General features: G+C 46.2%; 1 protein-coding gene across 1 annotated transcript; it reads left to right on the top strand.

Moving 5' to 3' along the window:
- The first annotated feature begins 803 nt into the window (after nt 1-803).
- ASPDH (aspartate dehydrogenase domain containing) lies at nt 804-18,924 on the top strand. Its single transcript, XM_035137064.3, has 8 exons — nt 804-925; nt 3,047-3,111; nt 5,520-5,664; nt 8,572-8,656; nt 12,984-13,133; nt 14,211-14,437; nt 14,551-14,690; nt 17,345-18,924. The coding sequence occupies exons 2-8, from the start codon at nt 3,057-3,059 to the stop codon at nt 17,380-17,382; spliced, it is 840 nt and encodes a 279-aa protein (XP_034992955.1). The 5' UTR covers nt 804-925; nt 3,047-3,056; the 3' UTR covers nt 17,383-18,924.
- The last annotated feature ends 1,311 nt before the right edge of the window (nt 18,925-20,235 follow it).

Raw genomic sequence — 20,235 nt, 5'->3', positions numbered from 1 at the left:
GACCTGGAAGCTATACACCGGCTCCCTCGGCCAATAATGCGAGATGAGCGCGCAAACCCAGAGTCGGTCACGACTGGACCTAATGGTCAGGGGTCCCCTTTACCTTAATGCATTTTTATATGCCATGCTCACTATTTTTTTAAAAATGCAAACTTTCCCCTGATACATTCATTCGTGTACATGTTGTCGGGTCCAAGAAGTGGAGATTTGGAAGAATAGCTGTGTTTTGGTTCGTGTCCTTTTGGGGGTGGGGCTGCCGTTTAAATCGCTTCGCATTCAAATGTGGAATGAGCACTACTTCTCTCTCTCTCTCTCTCTCTCTCTCTCTCTCTCTCTCTCTCTCTCTCTCTCTCTCTCTCTCTCTCTCTCTCTCTCTCTCTCTCTCTCTCCCCCCCCCCAAGTCTTTAGCGAATGCACAAGAAGCTGCTCCTCTTTTATAAATATAATTTTTATGAAGTCCCTAACAAAACAAAACGCAAAGCTGAAATCCTACACGGAGTAAGTCCGACTGATCTCGGTGGGACTTCTTCCGAACAGGCATGAATGAGATTGCACCGCCAACCCTAAAGTTATGCCCCTGGAACATTGCAGTACTTGGAAGTGCAAGGAGAGTGTAATGGCAACATAAAATGCTACCTGTGGCAATTAATCTGTGACGATGCATTCACATATCCAAGTCATTATTTGATGCTATATAGCCAAGGAGCAACTCGGCTGAGTTTACGAGGGAATTTCACTAGCTGTCTTCTAACTACTGCACATTCCTGCCAACAACCCATTCTCTGGAGGACTGCAGGCCCCAGGCTAATAATTAACATCCTCCAGGGATCAATTGACCAAAGGGCATCAATACAGAAAAGTCCTCTGTTTCGTGCTGGGATCCTGCAGTTGCCTGAGTGCCAGGGAATCAGTGCAACCGACTCAGGTGAGTCAGTTCAAAAAGTGGAGGGGATTTGGGGCCTATAAGTATGGGGTGGGTGGAAGGTGAGATATAATGTCTGTTTTGGATGGGGAGTTATTAACGAACTGGAAGGATAAGACAAAGAAATAAAGAGAGAGGGGTGGTAGCTAATGCAGGCATTCCTAGACTACAATACCCATCATCGCTCACATTTCCAATCTTAAACTCAGTTCTTCACATTTCTGCAGCAAGTTGTGAATTTTGTTTTTAAATACCCATGAAAATTCTTCAATATTTTAGTACAGGGAGCCAGTGTGGTGTAGTGGTTAAGAGCGGTAGACTCGTAATCTGGGGAACCGGGTTCGCGTCTCCGCTCCTCCGCATGCAGCTGCTGGGTGACCTTGGGCTAGTCACACTTCTCTGAAGTCTCTCAGCCTCACTCACCTCACAGAGTGTTTATTGTGGGGGAGGAACGGAAAAGGAGATTGTTAGCCGCTTTGAGACTCCTTCGGGTAGTGATAAAGCGGGATATCAAATCCAAAACTCTTCTCTTCTACAGATTTCTTCTACAGATTTCTTCACAAGTTTGCACGCAGTTTTGACTAATTTTTGCGAGCAGCTTCCCGTAATATAATGAATTTCTGTATGTCGTTTTAACGAATGCCTTCATGTGTAATACACGTTTCCCCTTAGTATATACATTTTTGCAAACCTTGGATGGTTAGAGAACTGCATCACAACATTCGGATAAGTGCAAATTTCGAAAGATGGGGGAGTTTCAGTTCTCATATTGTTTTGGAAAGTGAGATAGATTCAGTTTTAAAAGCAAAGAAGACATTTTAATGGAAAGAAGAAGTCCCAACGAAAGAAGAATGGATACAAAAACGTATGGAATACGCAGAAATGGCAAAACTTACCGGAAAAATAAGAACTCGAGATAACAGACTTTTTATAAAAGAATGGAAATGGTTTATTGGATATTTACAAACAAACTGTGAACAGATAAGAACACTGGCAGGCTTAACGTAATAACCTGCATTTTTATAAGAGTATACATTTAAAGTAGATGAATAAATGATTAAGTTAAGTTAATTTGGAATATGCAAAAAAATAAAAAATAAATTTAAGGAACCGCAGGAAGAGGGGGAAGGAAGTCGAGTTTAGAAACGTTAAAATTATTGAGATGTATAAAATTGAAATTATATTTGATTTTTTAAAATGCAAACTGAATAAAAAACCTGCTCTATGCCAAACCATAGGTTCCTCACCCTTGATATAGAGGCAGACGGGTGTGAATGGTGGCAGAAGTGGAACAAAATGTAAAAGAAGAAACAGGGATGCACGATTCGAAGGATGAACAGGGAAGGAAAGACAGGAATCTATTCTTAGGGCTCCTTCACATGTTTGCCTATCGCATGATGAAGCAACATCAACTGATGTCTTGCAGGCACTATCATACCATCTCAAAACATAAACGCTTTTCAGTGGAATCCATTCACACAGATCCAGCTGCGGCTGATCAATTAAATGAGTAATGAGAAATCTAGTGGGTGTGAAGGTGAAGAATCGGCTCTTAAATTCAAATAGCTGCTCACTCTGAAGTATCTTTCTCTCTGTGTACATCTTTTTATACGTGCGCACACAGAGAGCACTGCAGGAGGATGCTTAACCTGTAGAAACACGCAATCCACTTTAAAATTTACAGTGGGTTTTCATACTTGCTTTATGCAAATATTATTGCTACAATTATTACTTTTCACCTTGGGAATCCAAACGAAGATGAAGCAGGGAGTGTTTTGCCCAGTGGTGAATTTGGGGTGCAATCCTGCATACCAGCGATGGCCCTCAAATATTGCTGGATGACAACTCCCATCGTCCCTGACCATTGGGCATGCTGGCGGGGACTGATGGGTGTTGGGATCCAGCAATGAATGGAGGGCCAGAAGTTCCTCTGCTGTGTACACTTACGTACCTTCAAGTAAATACCACTAAACTCAAGGGGCCTCGAGTTTCTAGTAGACATGGATAGGATTTCACTGTTAGATCTGTGGCATAAATATAGGCATGCATTCAAACCCTTTCAGTCTCAGATCCATGCTTCTCTGCAGTGAACAATATCGCATATCTGTTGTTTTCTTAAACCAGGACAGGCAGAATGTCTGGGGACCAAAGGAGAAGACGGGTTGGAATTGTGGGCTATGGACATCTAGGTAGGTGGTGCTTCTTGACAATTTCCCTCATTCCCAGTGTGGTGTAGTGGTTAAGAGCGATAGACTCGTAATCTGGTGAACCGAGTTCGCGTCTTCGCTCCTCCACATGCAGCTGCTGGGTGACCTTGGGCTAGTCACACTTCTCTGAAGTCTCTCAGCCCCACTCAACTCACAGAGTGTTTGTTGTGGGAGAGGAAGGGAAATGAGAATGTTAGCCGCTTTGAGACTCCTTTGGGTAGTGATAAAGCGGGATATCAAATCCAGACTCCTCCTCCTCCTCCTCCTCCTCCTCCTCCTCCTCCTCCTCCTCCTCCTCCTCTTCTTCTTCTTCTTCTTCTTCTTCTTCTTCTTCTTCTTCTTCTTCTTCTTCTTCTTCTTCTTCTGTCCATCTGATTCTTAATATGGCTTTCCTAGGCAATGTGTTTTCTCCCTTTGTTGAGTACCTTTTCCCACTGTCTAGTCCGGGCATGTTTTGGACTACAATTCCCATCATCCCTGACCACTAGTCCTCTTAGCTAGGGATCATGGGAGTTGTAGGCCAAAACATCTGGAGGGCCGCAGTTTGGGGATGCCTGGTCTAGTCCTCTAATGCCTTTTATTTCAAAATAAAATTTAAAACACACACACACATACAATGTGTTTCATAAAACAATTTATCCTGTCCTGGTTTGGGAAAGACCTGATGATTCTCAGAATACTTGTTATATTGCCATGTCCGTGTGACATTTGGAGGTCTGGCCCACGAACCTGGTGTTAAGAGTCCTCTGCACCAGTGAGTTTGTGGGCCAGAGCGGCTGAGAAACTAAGACTCCTGGTGGATCCTTCCACCCATCCCTGACCATTGACTATCCTGGCTGAGGCTGACGGGAGTCTGACAACATTGGGAAGTGCGCAAGTTCCCCATTCCTGCTAAATTATTTGTTTCTCTGTGTGGCCCTGGCATTGATTTGTGCTGGAGGTGAAAGCTAGTGGGGAAGTTCTCTACTTCTAAATGTACAGAGACACGGGTGGCGCTGTGGTCTAAACCACTGAGCCTCTTGGGCTTGTCGATCGGAAGGTCAGCGGTTCGAATCCCTGCGATGAGGTGAGCTCCCGTTGCTCTGTCCCAGCTCCTGCCAACCTAGCAGTTCAAAAGCACGCCATTGCAAGTAGATAAATAGGTACTGCTGCGGCGGGAAGGTAAATGGTGTTTCCGTGCGCTCTGGTTTCTGTCATGGTGTTCCGTTGTGCCAGAAGCGGTTTAGTTATGCTGGCCACATGACCTGGAAAGCTGTCTGCAGATGAACGCCGGCTCCCTTGGCCTGAAAGTGAGAAGAGCACCGCAACCCCATAGTTGTCTTTGAATACTTAACCATCCAGGGGTCCTTTACCTTTACTTCTAAATGTACAGTGGAACCTCTACAGGACCGAGGTGGCACTGTGGTTAAACCACTGAGCCTAGGGCTTGCTGATCAGAAGGTCAGCGGTTCGAATCCCTGTGATGGGGTGAGCTCCCGTTGCTTGGTCCCAGCTCCTGCCAACCTAGCAGTTCGAAAGCATGTCAAAATGCAAGTAGATAAATAGGAACCGCTACAGCGGGAAGGTAAACGGCGTTTCTATGTGCTGCTCTGGTTTGCCAGAAGCAACTTTGTCATGCTGGCCACATGACCTGGAAGCTATACGCCGGCTCCCTCGGCCAATAATGCGAGATGTGCGCGCAACCCCAGAGTCCGTCACAACTGGACCTAATGGTCAGGGGTCCCTTTACCTTTTTACCTCTACTTACGAATAACTCTACTTACGAATGTTTCTACTTACGAATGGAGCTCCGTCCGCCAACTTGGATGCGGTTTAGATAGGATTTTTTTCTACTTACGAATTTTTAGATAGGGTTGCTTCTCCTTACGAATTTTTTCTCCCAATGCATTCCTATAGGATACGACTTACAATTTTTTTCTACTTACGAATGTGCGTTCGGAACACATTAAATTTGTATTACTGTATTACTTCTTTAAGAAGAAAAGAATTGCTTTGCAGGATCAGAATAAGATCTTCCTGTTTTCCCACTGTGGCCAGACAGATCTTCCTTGGCACTCACAAAATAGGGCATGAAACTGTGATTCCTTCGCCGGGAACTCGAAAAGATGCCACCCAAAGGACAAAAATGAGCTCTGCATCCTAAGAGAACACCATTTCTCTCTCTCTCTCTCTCTCTCTTTCTCTCTCTCTCTCTCTCTCTCTCTCTCTCTCTCTTTGTTGTGATGTTAGTCTGTGTTAGAGTTTGAGAAATCCTGGGAAATGGTGCCAGGGTTCAGTAGACGGGCATTTGTGCCTCGGCAAGAAACAGATTTGACGGGGCGGCAGGTGTTTGAGACACAGAGCCAAGTCCTGAATCTGTGATACTTTTCTGTTCCACTTTCTGTCTCCAGGCCAGTACCTGGTGAAACGGCTACAAGATGACGGACTCCGACACGGGCTGGAGCTGGCCTTTGTTTGGAACCGGGACGCCAAGAAGCTGGTAGGGAAAGTGCCAGAGAAGCTGCAGCTGGGGAAGCTGACTGACTTCTTGGAGTGGTAAGCAGGCAAGCCCAGCCAGGACCTAGCTGCTTTTGTGTGTGTGTGTGTGTGTGTTTGTGTGTTGGTGAAGATAAAGAGAACGAACCACCATGAACCATGGGCATTGCCAAGGAGGGGGCGGGGAGGGGCAACTGCCCCCCCCTACAAAAATCCTGGCTACGCCCATGCATGAACCTACAGCGCACATGCTGTTGCCCACTGCATTCAGTTTCTAGGACCAGATTTTTGTTCCCTTTATTATCGGAAACCTCGGGTGACTCCTTGGAAACACAGTTAACACATTTACTGCAAGATTCTGATCCGAGTAGGTCCCTTTTTGTTGCCAGGTTTCTGATTACAGTCTTAGCTTATAAGAGGAAAAATGGATTACTTTATGATTATTGATCTCGCTTATATAATACTGATTTATAGTGATAATCTGATATTTTAAGTGCTGTATTGCTCTTATTTTAATGGAATCTAGAAATTTATGATTTCAGATATGTATTTTAATTTTATTAATTTTATTTTGTCATATTTGCTTTGTTGTACAATGTATATTGGTATTGAATATGGGCCTATGGCCGTAATAAACTATCTATCTATCTATCAGCGCACATGCTGCAAAAATGCCACAATACCTTGAGATAAACGCTCAGCCTGCAATCCCCTGTACAGTGGTACCTCTGGGTACGTACCTGATCTGTTCCGGGGTGCCATTCGCACCCCGAAAAGTACATATACAGAGCGGCAATAGAGCGCATGCACACAGAACGCTTCTGCGCATGCGTGCGCGGCGGAACCCAGAAGTAAACGCTTCCGGGTCCGCCAAGTACTTAACTCGAAAGTACTCAACCTGCAGCGAACGCAACCCGAGGTATGACTGTGCACTTACCCGGGAGTAAGTCTCATTGATCTTACTGGCACTCGCATCCAAGTAAGGGGGAATTAATCTGTCAATTTCCCTTTTTGTAATCTGAAGTTTGGTTCCCCCACCTTTCTGCATCAGCCTGTGATATATATATATATACAGTCGTACCTTGATTGTCAAATGCCTTGGAACTCGGACATTTTGGCTCCCAAACGATCGAAACCCGGAAGTGACTGTTTTCGAATGTTCTTTTGGAAGCCGAGCATATGACCGGGCTTCTATTCGGCTGCAAGAGCCGATCAGAAGCCACAATCTGGAAGTCGAATGCTTTGGAAGTCCAACGGGCTTCCAGAACGGATTCCGTTCAACTTCCAAGATACGACTGTATATGTTTTAAGTCCTCATGAAAATTCACCAGCATTTTAGTGCAATTTCTTCTAATAGACAATATACCCTATTTTTCCGTGTATAAGATGCCCCCATGTATAAGATGCCCCCTACTTTTGGGGACTCCAAATTAAGAAAACACCCCTCAGCGCTACCCGTGTATAAGACGAGCCCCAATTTTAAGCCTAATTTTTTGGTTAAAAAACCTAGTCTTATACACGGAAAAACACGGTAATTTTTTGCATAATGCAGTATATACATTTTTGCAACAAAGCACCCCCTAATGTATTTTTATACGTTATTTTCATATTTTCTTACACATTATTTACCTGGAGAAGTGCGTTGCAAAATTCAGAGTAGTGTGAATTTCAAAGGAATGTGTTTCAGTTCATAGATCATTTAGGAAAGTGCGAATTATGTAGGTTTACCTTAAAATGTGAGCTGAGTCTCGTTTCTCCACCATCCCTGCATCCAAGTAAGCAATCCGAGGATTGCATTGGCCATTCACAATGTTGCCATAGCTCATTCACAGAGCAGATACTTTGCATGCCAAAGGGACGCAGGTGGCGCTGTGGGTTAAACCACAGAGTCTAGGGCTTGCTGATCAGAAGGTTGGCGGTTCGAATCCCTGCAACGGGGTGAGCTCCCGTTGCTCGGTCCCAGCTCCTGCCAACCTAGCAGTTCGAAAGCACATCAAAGTGCAAGTAGATAAATAGGGACCGCTCCGGCGGAAAGGTAAACGGCGTTTCCGTGTGCTCTGGTTCGCCAGATGCAGCTTTGTCATGCTGGCCACATGACCCGGAAGCTAGACAAACGCTGGCTCCCTCGGCCTATAGAGCGAGATGAGCGCCGCAACCCCAGAGTCGGACACGACTGGACCTGATGGTCAGGGGCCCCTTTACCTTTACCTTTAGTAGTAGTAGTAGCAGCAGCACCCTTCCCATCTGACTAGGTTGCCCCAGCGACTCTGGGTGGTTTCCAACATATATAAAAAATAAAACATTTAACTTTCAAGAACTACAGGGCTGCCTTCAGATATCTTCTAAAGGTTGTATAGCTACTTATCTCCTTGACATCTGATTGGAGGGTGTTTCATGGGGTGGGTGACACTACTGAGAAGGCCTCACTTCTTGCCATGAGGGAACCGCCAGAAGGCCCTTGGAGCTGGACCTCAGTGTCCGGGCTGAACGATGGGGGTTTACAGGCCCAAGGCCGTTTAGGGCTTAAAAGGTCAGTACCAACACTTTGAAGTGTGCTTGGAAATGTACTGGGAGCCAATGTAGGTCTTTCAGGACCGGTGTTATATGGTCTCGGCAGCCACTCCCAGTCACCAGTCTAGCTGCCACATTCTGGATTATAGTTTCCGAGTCACCTTCAAAGGTAGCCCCACATAGAGCGCATTGCAGTAGTGCAAGCAGGATATAACCTGGGCATGCACCACCCTGGCAAGACAGGGTTCAACCCCCAGCTTCTCCAGGTAGGGCTAGGAAAACTCTGGAGAGCCACTGCGAATCGGAGTAGTCCAAAGATGGGGGACCTCAGGGTGGGGGACCAGATTGCCATTCCCCACACTTGCCACTAAAGTTTGGTTTGGACCCTCAGCCAGAGTGTCCTTGGCACAATGACAGATCCAGCCATCTTACCACGCCTCTCTCCTCTCTCTAAAGGCGGGCTGACATCATCATCGAAGTGGCCCATCCCTGCATTGTACAAGATCATGGGGAGTCCTTTTTGAAAGCTGCAGATTTCATGGTAAGGGCTACCAGGACACCCCCTTCAAAGCATTCTTCAAGGTGTGGTTAGATCGCCTTTCTGACCAATGAAAATCATCGTTCTCCCCCCCCTCCCCTGCTTCTGCCCTTCCCCAAACACAGTTTTATTCTACCCATCAACACAACCCCCTGGGTGATATACAAAACTCTCCCCCCCCCAAGGTAGAATAGAAAATAGAATCCAAACATGATTTACTAGGAGTTAAAAAGAAATGTTAAAACATTTGTTGTTGTTTAGTCGTTTAGTTGTGTCCGACTCTTCGTGACCCCATGGACCAGAACACGCCAGGCACTCCTGTCTTCCACTGCCTCCCGCAGTTTGGTCAAACTCATGTTCGTAGCTTCAAGAACACTGTCCAACCATCTCGTCCTCTGTCGTCCCCTTCTCCTAGTGCGCTCAATCTTTCCCAACATCAGGGTCTTTTCCAGGGAGTCTTCTCTTCTCATGAGGTGGCCAAAGTATTGGAGCCTCAGCTTCATGATCTGTCCTTCCAGTGAGCACTCAGGGCTGATTTCCCTCAGAATGGATAGGTTTGATCTTCTTGCAGTCCATGGGACTCTCAAGAGTCTCCTCCAGCACCATAATTGAAAAGCATCAATTCTTCGGCAATCAGCCTTCTTTATGGTCCAGCTCTCACTTCCATACATCACTACTGGGAAAACCATAGCTTTAACTACGGTATACGGACCTTTGTCGGCAAGGTATGTTAAAACATACATTCCAAAAAAAACCAGAAGCATTTTTATTAGGTATCTTAACAATAAACATTCCAAATGAAAGTAAAAAAGTGTTTCTCTACGCAGTGACAGCAGCCAGAATCTTAATAGCGAAATATTGGAAGAACAAACTAACACAAATGAGAGAGGAATGGCAATTATGCGAGTACTTGGAACTTGCTAAAATGACGGAGTTAATAAGAAACCGATTGATAGATAAGGTTAAAAAAGAATGGGAATGTTTTAATAATTATTTGACAAAACAAGGTTCCAACAATAACACTTGGCTGTGTTTTGAATAATTTCACAGAAAGTAAAATATTTTCTCTTCATTCCAAGTTGAGGACAAATAATTAAATACAGAGTAAAAATAGGAATAGTCAAACTGAAAGCACAATGAGATAGACGGAAGTCAACAACACATCAAATTGAAAAGAGATTCAACCCAATACAAAGGATTTTGTATACAAAACACCTTAGCATTGGTTTGAATTATATTAAGCATTGCTTATTGATCGATAGGCATTTTTATCGATTTTTTTTTCCTTTGATGTAGCCGTTTCTTCTTTTTTCTTTTTCTTATTATACTTCATATTTATATTAATATATATATCTTAGTTTTCTTAATATGTACATTGCAATATCTATAGCAGTCTACGAATATGTATTGTAAGATTATCTTGCCCTTTTCTTTTCTTTCTCTTTATGTGTAAGTGTATGTTTTTGTATGTTTTTGATGTTGAAAATTTGAAAAGAAAGAAAAGGAAATAGAATTCAAATAAAGAATAACCCAGTATCAAACAAATATCTCCCCCATCAACAAAATCAGCATAAAATCCATATGACATAGCCTAAAACCCAGCATCAAAAGATCCAAATTGCATCGTACACATAGAACTGTAAGAGCTAGGAGAATAAAAAGGGTCTTCACTTGACATAGAAAAGGTGTTATTGCAGTTGCCAGGCGAGTCTGTCGGGGGGGGGGAGTGTCCCATAACTTTTCCCCGCCCCAGGGGCCACCTGCATCCAGCGAAGTGCTTCTTGCCTCAATCATAGAATCACAGAATTGTAGAGTTGGAAGGGACTCCAAGGGCCGCCTAGTCCAACCATCTGCAATTCAGGAATCACAACTAAAGAATCTCTAATGGACGGCCACCCAACCTGTCTCAAAACTTCCAAAGAAGGAGAGTTCACCATCTTCTGAGGTGGCCTGTTCAGAATGTTCTCCCTAAAGTTGACTTGGGATCTCATTTCTCGTTATTTTCCTCCATTGGTTTGGGTCCTCCCTTCCGGAGTAGCAGAAAACAAGCTTCCTCCATCTTCCATGTGACAGCCCTTCGGATATTGGATATCAATATATCAATATAAATATATTGATCAATATATTGGATATCAATATATTGGATATCAATACCCTTTGGATATTGGATATCATGTCACCTCTCAGTCTTCTCTTCTTCAGGCTGAACAACACCCAACTCCCTCAACCATTCCTCATCAGGCTTCCAGACCCTTTATCATGTTGGCCACCTTCCTCTGTACACTTTCCAGCTTGTCAATATCCAAGTCACCTGGAAGCAAATGAACCTAACAATGTGTTGGCAGCTGGCTTCATTTTTATTTTTAATGTTCTGGGCTGGGAAATTGTAAGTGAGGCTATTCTGATGCTGTTTGTTTAACATAAACTGTCCTGCAGATTTTGCCCTTTCTTTACATTTGTCAATAGTTCCGCACTGTGAAATAGTGTCGTTGTGAACCAGTTTTATTACGGCCAGCCACTGGCATATTGTGTGTGTGTGTATATGAGAGAGAGAGAGAGAGAGAGAGAGAGAGAGAGAGAGAGAGAGATTTCTCTCACCTTTTTATTTTGCAAAGCTTTGTTTTGCTCTGCTAACAGCATAGTTCTGGTCTAGAGCTCAGAAATTTATAAAAATAACCACAGGAGCATTTAAACATCACACAGTGTTATTTATAGGGACCAGGGACCAGACAAAAGACGAGAACCTCCAAACACTCCAGACGATTTCTGGTGTCCAGACGGAAGGCCTGCAATAAACAGACAATTTTGGCTCATCCTATTAAGGAAACACGCATGTTCCTTTTCATTCAGCCTCCCTCCACCCCTCGCCCACGATTCAAACATCACAAATCTAGCATCTTGCCTTTATCCGCTTCTGCCGGAAAAAGTTTCTCATCTCAGCCTTCACTGTGTTGTGCGAATAGATTTTTCTTTTGTCTTCCTATGTGCTCTTGTGGTTAAAACCGGCACAATCCAAAAAAAACCCGAACAGTTCTGCAGCTGCTCCAAATCACTTAAAAAATAAACAAAACCCCAAATTAACTTTTGGCTCAATAGATGAGGTTGATGGTTCTGTTGCCCTTGGGAGATGCCTGTGAAATGGGGGGGGGGCAGGAATTGAACCACCCAAAAGTCGCAGGTGGGGCTTCCTTGCCTCTTCAAAAGAGAGGGTAGAGGGTGATTTCGACTAGTACGCTTTGCATGCTTGTCCATCACTCAGATGCTGAATCTCAACAGGTGGCAAATGGATCAGATCTGAGATCCTGAGGGCTCCCCTTCCTGCTTTACATTTTCTTTCCATACCTAGGAAACTGCCTAATGTTTAATCAGCTAATAATACTGTACAGTAGTACCTCGGTTTATGAACACAATTGGTTCCGGAAGTCTGTTCATAAACTGAAGCGAACTTTCCCATTGAAAGTAATGGAAAGTGGATTAATCCATTCCAGACGGGTCCGCGGAGTACTCAACCTGAAGCGTACTTAACCCGAAGCATGGGTGTAATTGGTTCCGGAAGTCTGTTCATAAACTGAAGTGTTCATAAACTGAAGCGAACTTTCCCATTGAAAGTAATGGAAAGTGAATCAATCCGTTCCAGATGGGTCCGTGGCATTTGTAAACCGAAAATTCGTAAACCGAGGTGTTCATAAACTGAGGTTCCACTGTATACTGACAATATTTTTATAACACTATACCAGGGGTTCCCAAACTAAGGCCCGGGGGCCGGATGCGGCCCAATCGCCTTCTCAATCTAGCCCGCGGACGGTCCAGGAATCAGCATGTTTTTACATGAGTAGAATGTGTCCTTTTATTTAAAATGCATCTCTGGGTTATTTGTGGGGCATAGGAATTCGTTCATATTTTTTTTCCAAAATATAGTCCGGCCCCCCACAAGGTCTGAGGGACAGTGGACCGGCCCCCTGCTGAAAAAGTTTGCTGACCCCTGCACTATACTGTTTCAAAATTCATAAACAGAAAACTGGTGCCTTCCAGACTTTGGTTATGCCACAGAAATGCCTCTGTTCCCACCTCTCTCCTCCTAAGACCTCTCTTCTTAAAACCCTTGCCCACTCCCCTTTGCTTATCCCACTGAAAATGAACTTCCCTCCAACCCCCCCCCCCTGCTCTGGTCAGATGCTAATCTCTCCCACATTCTGTCCTCATCCAACAAAATGAATTATTTCCCATTAAATAAATGAGGAGGAGTAGCCAGTCTCCACCCAAATCAGCTTTCTTCCTCTAGCTTCCCAACACCAGTAGCTGCAAAGTAAACGTTTCTACATTCTACTAGGTGGGATCGCCAACGGCCTTGGCAGATTTAGACACCGAGCTTAAGTTGCGCAAAGCTTCAAGAGAGGCCGGGCACACCCTCTATATCCCCAGTGGGGCTCTATGGGGTGGACAAGACATCCAGAGGTTGGATGACGGAGGGATGCTTCAGGTAAGATCCCAGAGGGGGGCATCGCATTGGCAGTCTTACCTTCCAAGTCCCGGACTGCAGAATCCGGGACCGGTAGCCGTGTGACACCGGAAGTTGCGTCTATGCACTTCCGGACATGCATAGATGCGACTTTTGAAGCCGGCGGCGGCCATTTTTGGTGCCCATAGAAGGGCAAATCGGAAAGAAAAAAATGGCTGCCGGCAGGAGAAAATAACAGAGAAAAACGGGAGACGAAGTGATACGGGGGGGGCACCGGGAAAAGGTAAGTAAAAACGGGGGGTTTCCCGGGGAAAACGGGGTACTTGGCAGCTATGTTGGCAGTGCAAGTAGGTAAATGGGAAGACTGCAAAGAGGAAGGAGTGTGTGGCAGTATATTGACTACCAGAATGGATTTGATTGATTGCAGATTTATAAACCACTTGATCAAAAAAGGTCCTCAAGCAGTGTAAAAACATACATTTTTTTGTTTACATTGTAATCCTGGCTTTATTCCATGACAGAACTAGGTGGCGATGCCCAACTGCATCACATACTCTAAAATCATGCCCTATTATGAAATATTGCTAACCCAGAATTTAGCAAATAAATAAGCAACAATTTGATTTTTAGAAGACATCTGAAGGCAGCCCTGCTCAGGGAAGTTTTTAATGGGTGATAGATATACGGTAGGTAGGTAGCCATGTTGGTCTGCCGTAGTCGAAACAAAATAAAAAAATTCCTTCCAGGTATCTGAAGAAGTGTGCATGCACACGGAAGCTCATACCAATAACAAACTTAGTTGGTCTCTAAGGTGCTTCTGGAAGGAATTTTATTTTATTTTATGGGTGGTGTTTTATTGTGCTTTTAATATTTTGTTGGAAACTGCCCAGAGTGGCCTGGGCAACCAAGTCAGATGGGCTGTATATAAATATGATGATGATGATTGACTACACTGAAATGTTTAACTGTTTCTTTGATGGTTCCTTAAATCTTCCTGTCGCATTTGCCATCCTCCTCTGTCACAGCACACCCCTTGAAAACCTCTGATCTAAGTGGCTGGAAGGCAAATTCTCTGACTCTTCTCCTTCCATCTTCTAGGCATTGACTGTTACCATGGTGAAACACCCCAGCAGCTTCCGACTGGGTGGGCACCTGGGGGAGCTTGCGAAGGGTGCCCAGCAGGAACGCGTGGTCCTCTACGATGGCCCCGTGCGGAGATTGTGTCCCTTGGCTCCGAACAACGTCAACACCATGGCAGCAGCCTGCATGGCCGCCCCCAGCCTGGGCTTCGACGGTGTGAAAGGCTGTCTTATAGCTGACCCCAAGTGAGTCCCTGGCCTCTGCCTGCCGAGCAGGTGGGAATGTTGGCAAAAGGACGGCACCTGCCACCACCCTCCTAAAAAGCTCCAGTCTAACCGACTGCTCTTCCCCACCACAGCCTCCCCGATTACCATGTGGTGGAGATCGAGGCCACTGGACAAGGCGGCTTCTCCGTCAGCACGAAGCGCAAGAACCCAGCCGCCTGTGGGGCCGTTACAGGGGCGGCCACTTTTGTGGCTTTCTGGAGCAGCCTGTTAGGTGAGGATGAAACCCCCTCGTCCAGCATCCTGTTCTCGGGGAGGGCAGTCTGGCACCAACGGGAAGCTTGTACAGTGGTACCTCGGGTTACAGATGCTTCAGGTTACAGACGCTTCGGGTTACAGACTCCGCTAACCCAGAAATATTATCTCGGGTTAAGAACTTCGCTTCAGGATGAGGACAGAAATTGCGTGGCGGTGGCAGCGTGAGGCCCCATTAGCTAAAGTGGTACCTCAGGTTAAGAACAGTTTCAGGTTAAGAACAGACCTCCAGAATGAATTAAGTTCTTAACCCGAGGTGCCACTGTAAGCAAGATCTGAGTTTGACAGCAACCTCCCCACTTCCTAATTCTTCAATATGATGGTGCCACGTTTTGCTCTGATTGTGACTCTTAATGCTAACTGCATCCTCCAACACTTCTCCGATGAAAATAGGGACGTCTTAATCAATAATAATAATAATTTTACTATTTACTATTCATACTATTGCATACCCTCCAACATTTCTCCAATGAAAATAGGGAAGTCATATTCAATAATAATAATAATACTCCGCCCATCTGACTGTGTTGCCCCAGTCATGTTGGGTGGTTTCCAACATACATAAAAACCTAATAAAACACTAAACATTTTAAAAAAACTTCTATTCGGGTGGCTCGGGGGTTGCATAACTCCATACCCTCCAACGTTTCTCTGATGAAAATAGGAACATCCTAAGGAAAGGCGGGACATTGTGGGATCAAATCAGAAACCAGGATGGCATCTGTAAATCTGGGACTGTCCCTGGAAAATAGGGACACTTGGAGCGTCTGCTCTTAATGCCAACTGCACCCTAATCCATTGCTGTAGGTCCCTCATGGAGAGAACGCAGCCCTCTGGCTGGAAAACGTCCCACACCCCTGTTATATATGAACTAGTGTCTTCAGCCCGTTAAATAAACGGGCGCTAGAATGCATGCCGGCTCCTCGATCCGGTGCTCCGCGCAGCGCTGATCAGCGCCGACCCGGCAGGCCGCCAGATCAAGGAAGCGGCCTGCCGGGTCGGCACCCAGCAGCGCTGCACGAAGCACCGGGGGACTGGCGGCGGGGAAGGCAGGCAGGCGCTTGCTCTATTGCCTGCCTGCATTCCCCACTGCCTGTCACACGAAGATCGGCGGGCGCCGCTTGCCGGGGTTTGTCAACCCCGGCAAACAGCGCCCGCCGATCTTCGGCTGTCCCCCGATGCGCTACGGCTCGGGGAAGCAGGCAGGGAGACGCAACAGCCCGCAGCTTCCCGGGCTGTTGCGTCTCCCTGCCTGCTTCCCCAAACTAAAGCGCGCGGGGGACAGAGCCGAATTGCGGCGCGGGGGGGGGGGGCTTTTCGCCATTTGCCTTCCCCGAGCTAAGGGGGAGGCAAACGGCAAAAAGCCCCCGCCACGCCGCAATTCGGCTCCAGGACTGGCTTGGCGGTGGCGGGAAGAAGGGGAGGAATTCCTCCCCTTCTTCCCGCCACCGCCAAGCCAGTCCGCAGTGGGGGCTTTTCGCCGTTTGCCTTCCCTCCAGGGGGAGGCAAACGGCGAAAAACCCCACCGCGCCATACTTTGGCTCGGAGACTGGCTTGGCGGCGGCGGGAAGGAGGGGAGGAATTCCTCCCCTTCTTCCCGCCACCGCCAAGCCAGTCCGCAGTGGGGGCTTTTCGCCGTTTGCCTTCCCCCCAGGGGGAGGCAAACGGCGAAAAACCCCGCCGCGCCATACTTTGGCTCGGAGACTGGCTTGGCGGCGGCGGGAAGAAGGGGAGGAATTCCTCCCCTTCTTCCCGCCGCCGCCAAGCCAGTCCCCGAGCCGAAGTGCGGCGCGGCGGGTGCTTTTCGCCGTTTGCCTCCCCCTTCACTCCGGGAAGTCAAACAGCGAAAAGCCCCCGCCGCGCCGCACTTCGGCTTGGGGACTGGCTTGGCGGCGGCGGGAAAAAGAGGAGGAATTCCTCCTCTTCTTCCCGCCGCCGCCAAGCCAAAGCCGGCTTCCCTCGGCGCCCGCTGCCGCTTCGGCTGAGGAAGCGCCGTCCCATGCCGGAGGTGCGCGGCAAGGCTGCCGGGGGAAGCGCTTCTTTCCCCCGCCGCCTCGCCGCGCACCTCCAGCATGAAACTGGGCTTCGGAGCGGCGGTTGGCGGAGCGGCGGTTGGCCGATGTCCCTCCGTCCAATCCCTGTGTCTCTGGGGTACATGCGCAGTACCCCAGGGACACACGGGACAACTGGACGCAGGGACAACTTGGACATTATTATATAGGATAGCAAACTCATTCTCCATGTTGAGAAGCTTATGTAGCCAAAACAGAACCGTCCATGCACAAAAAAGGAGGTATCTGCAGGCTTGGGGGAACCCTAAGGTTTGCAGCACCCATCATCATCATCATCATCATCATTTTTAGTGGGGGAAAGCCCTAAGGGGGGGACTCACTCTCAAAAGCAGCCCATAGAAGACTGAGCATGGGAACAGTGAACTCCACCTGCTCACCTGGAAGCAAACTCCATTGAACACAATAGGACTTACTTCTGGGTATAAGTGTATAGAATTGCCCGGTTCATCTTTTGTTGTCTATTGTGATGTCTTGAGTGGCCCTGTTGGGCGATGGGGTTTGGCAGATCTTTGGGCTCTGACTTTTCCTTTCCTTTCCACAGTGTGCCAAGGCCACGGAGGCCGAGTCTATCTCTGCTGAGCTTTATTGCATCTGTTCTCTAGAGGATTCACAGATGATCTCTGTGGGTGCCAGAGGTTCGGTTGCAGGGAGCTGAGAAGGCCGGGAAAGAAAAGAGACATACCAGCTTCAAACCCTGCTCCATGCCTTTAATCCACCAACTGTATAAACATCCATCTATCTCTGCCTTCTTCAATTTCCAGCAGCCTTCTTGTCTCACACCCGCCGTCCACAAGCAATCTGAATTCTGCAGTCCCGTGTACACTTACTTAGGAGCAACTCCCATTTGGCCTATTTGAGAGATGCCCTCAAGAGTCTTTCATATGATTCAAGGGTGTTTTAGAAGAACAAGGAAGGACTCTTCCAACTGCCACTCATGGCAATATTGCTGCAACACTGGCGAGTTAAAATATCCCCTGGTGATTGAGGAGCAGACGGAACACATATTATTGTCAATTAGAGAAAACGGAAGAGATGTGGGGAAAGACCAAGGGAGATAATCCTCAACCGTTATACTAAATATATAATTTTAAGAATATATGAGTAAAGAAGCCTCTTCACCTGGCTCGTTTTCCCCCTAACCCTTTCCCCTTCCCTTTAAAAAATACTCATTAATACTTCAATTTCTCTCTCTTTTTTTACTTGGCACTGTTTATTATTGATTGGAGGTTACCACCCAACTCAGGACAACTTGCATTACAATTCTAAACAGGCTAACAGAGGAATAAGGCCCACTGAATTCAATGGCACTTACTCCTAGAGTAAAATATGCTTAGGTTCACACTGTTCGTTTATTGGCAGGGTCTAGGGTATCGTCTGAAGGCACATGAGGACACCATCTTGTTGAAGATAAGCAGGTCTGGGTGTAAATCAGTAGCTGGATGGGTCACTAGCAGGGAACCACACTTACAGAATCATGGAATCTTATGCTGCCTTGGGTTCCATGATTGAAAAATAGTGGGATAGAACTGCAGTTAAATAAATAATATTATTAATAATAATATGCGATGTAACCTGATCATAGCCATCAACTCCCAGATTGAAAAATAAGGGATCAGCAGCGGTGTCTGGACATGCGTAGAAGCGACTTCCGGTGGCGCTCTGCCCGATTTCCGGTGCCCAGACATGGCATGTCTAACAGGTAGATCACTGGACGTCTGCAGTAGATCACTGGTAGATCATGGGCTCCCCCCAAAGAAGTTGAACAACTGTGGCTCCCCTAAAAAAAAGCTCAAGATTTTACCTCCTCCCTGAAAAAACTCAACAACTTTGATACGAACCCCCCCAAAATGGGCAACTTTGACCTGAACCCAAATAAGGGGGTAGATCATTGCCAGTTTTTAACGCTGTGAGTAGCATCGTAGTCTCTTGGGAGTTGGCCACCCCTGGCTCTAATCTTTTGGGTTGGCTTCCGTCCGCCACCTCAATTTGGGTCAAATTTTCCTTCTCACTAACTGCCTTCTTTGGATGTTTTCCGTTTCTTGGTATTAGCTTGTTTGATTATAACAACTGTTTTGTCTTTTGCAAAAAAATAATCAAAGCATAATAAAGGTTTTATTTGAGAACAATGTTTTTCTAGTTTTTATAGCACTCCCATTCCTTAGTGAACTTTTGGCTTGTTCTGTTCCTAATTGTTTCTGTCAGAGGCAGGGCCAGATTTAGATTTGATGAGGCCCTAAACTACTGAAGGTAATAGAGCCCTTTATATGTCCAGCTCTCCTTTGTCAACAACAAATTGTCATTTTTTGTGTGTTGAGTATATGCTATATTGTAATTTATGGACCTAATAGGTATCTAAAGCCATCTGCACATAACAAAATATGTATTTTATCAAAGTAATTGTTGAACTGAAATACAACTAAGAAGTATATTAATAGTGAAATAATTATTAAGCTCTAACTTAAAATATTTTATTCATAACAAACTTAATAATGCAAACACATTGGTATTTGGCAATAACAAAAGTTCCTTTAGAAACACAATTTACAAACTCATAATTTGGGGAGGGGGGGCAAGAGCGCGGGGCCCTAAACTATAACTTGTTTAGCTTATACGTAAATCCGGCACTGGCTGAGGAATCTTTAAATGTGGATGTACATGGTCGTATTAGGGGTGCAGGTGGTGCTGTGGGTTAAACCACAGGGCCTAGGGCTTGCTGATCAGAAGGTCAGAAGTTTGAATCCCTGCGACAGGGTTGCTCGGTCCCAGCTCCTGCCAGCCTAGCAGTTTGAAAGCATGTCAAAGTGCAAGTAGAGGAATAGGTACCGCTACAGCGGGAAGGCAAAACGGCGTCTCCGTGCGCTGCTCTGGTTCGCCAGAAGCGGCTTTCTCATGCTGGCCACATGACCTGGAAGCTGTAGGCTGGCTCCCTCGGCCAATAATGTGAGATGAGCGCGCAACCCCAGAGTCGGTCACGACTGGACCTAATGGTCAGGGGTCCCTTTACCTTTTATGGTCGTATTTATAATTTTTTTTACTTGTAAAATCAAATAAAAATTATTTCAAGGCGCCCCCGCCCCCCCCCCCCGGTTTTATTGGTTTTTAAACATAACAATCATTCAGCACTGATCCAGCAGCGCATCTGACGGGGTTTGCATTAGTCACTGTCTCTATAGACATGCACATGCGCAAGCTATTTCCAAAAGAGGAATTTGCAATGTAAATTCAAAGGCGCTCGTAACCCTCCCTTATGGACGGCGCAGGAGCCCTGCTCTTCGGCGCCTGACCGGGCTTTGACTCTTTCTCTTCACTCTCCTAGACTACATTATTATTTTCATTTTCATTTTCGCATTTGCTTGGCCTTATTGTCTATTCAACTGTATTGCTATCCCGTTGCCATAGCGCGCTTTGCGGCTTCTGCGTGCACCATCCCTG

The sequence above is a fragment of the Zootoca vivipara genome, chromosome 12 (genome assembly GCF_965207765.1).
Source record: "Zootoca vivipara chromosome 12, rZooViv2.hap1.1, whole genome shotgun sequence".
Taxonomy (NCBI): domain Eukaryota; kingdom Metazoa; phylum Chordata; class Lepidosauria; order Squamata; family Lacertidae; genus Zootoca; species Zootoca vivipara.
Note: the sequence above shows the minus strand (reverse complement) of the source record. Positions and strands in the feature narration are given on the sequence as shown.

What these genes read in the sequence shown, in the direction of transcription:
- ASPDH (XM_035137064.3), top strand. Translation starts at nt 3,057, where the DNA reads ATGTCTGGGGACCAAAGGAGAAGACGGGTTGGAATTGTGGGCTATGGA. An exon ending in TGTCTTATAGCTGACCCCAA is followed by an intron (nt 14,438 to 14,550) that starts GTGAGTCCCTGG and finishes TCCCCACCACAG; the next exon opens with CCTCCCCGATTACCATGTGG. An exon ending in TTTCTGGAGCAGCCTGTTAG is followed by an intron (nt 14,691 to 17,344) that starts GTGAGGATGAAA and finishes TCCTTTCCACAG; the next exon opens with TGTGCCAAGGCCACGGAGGC.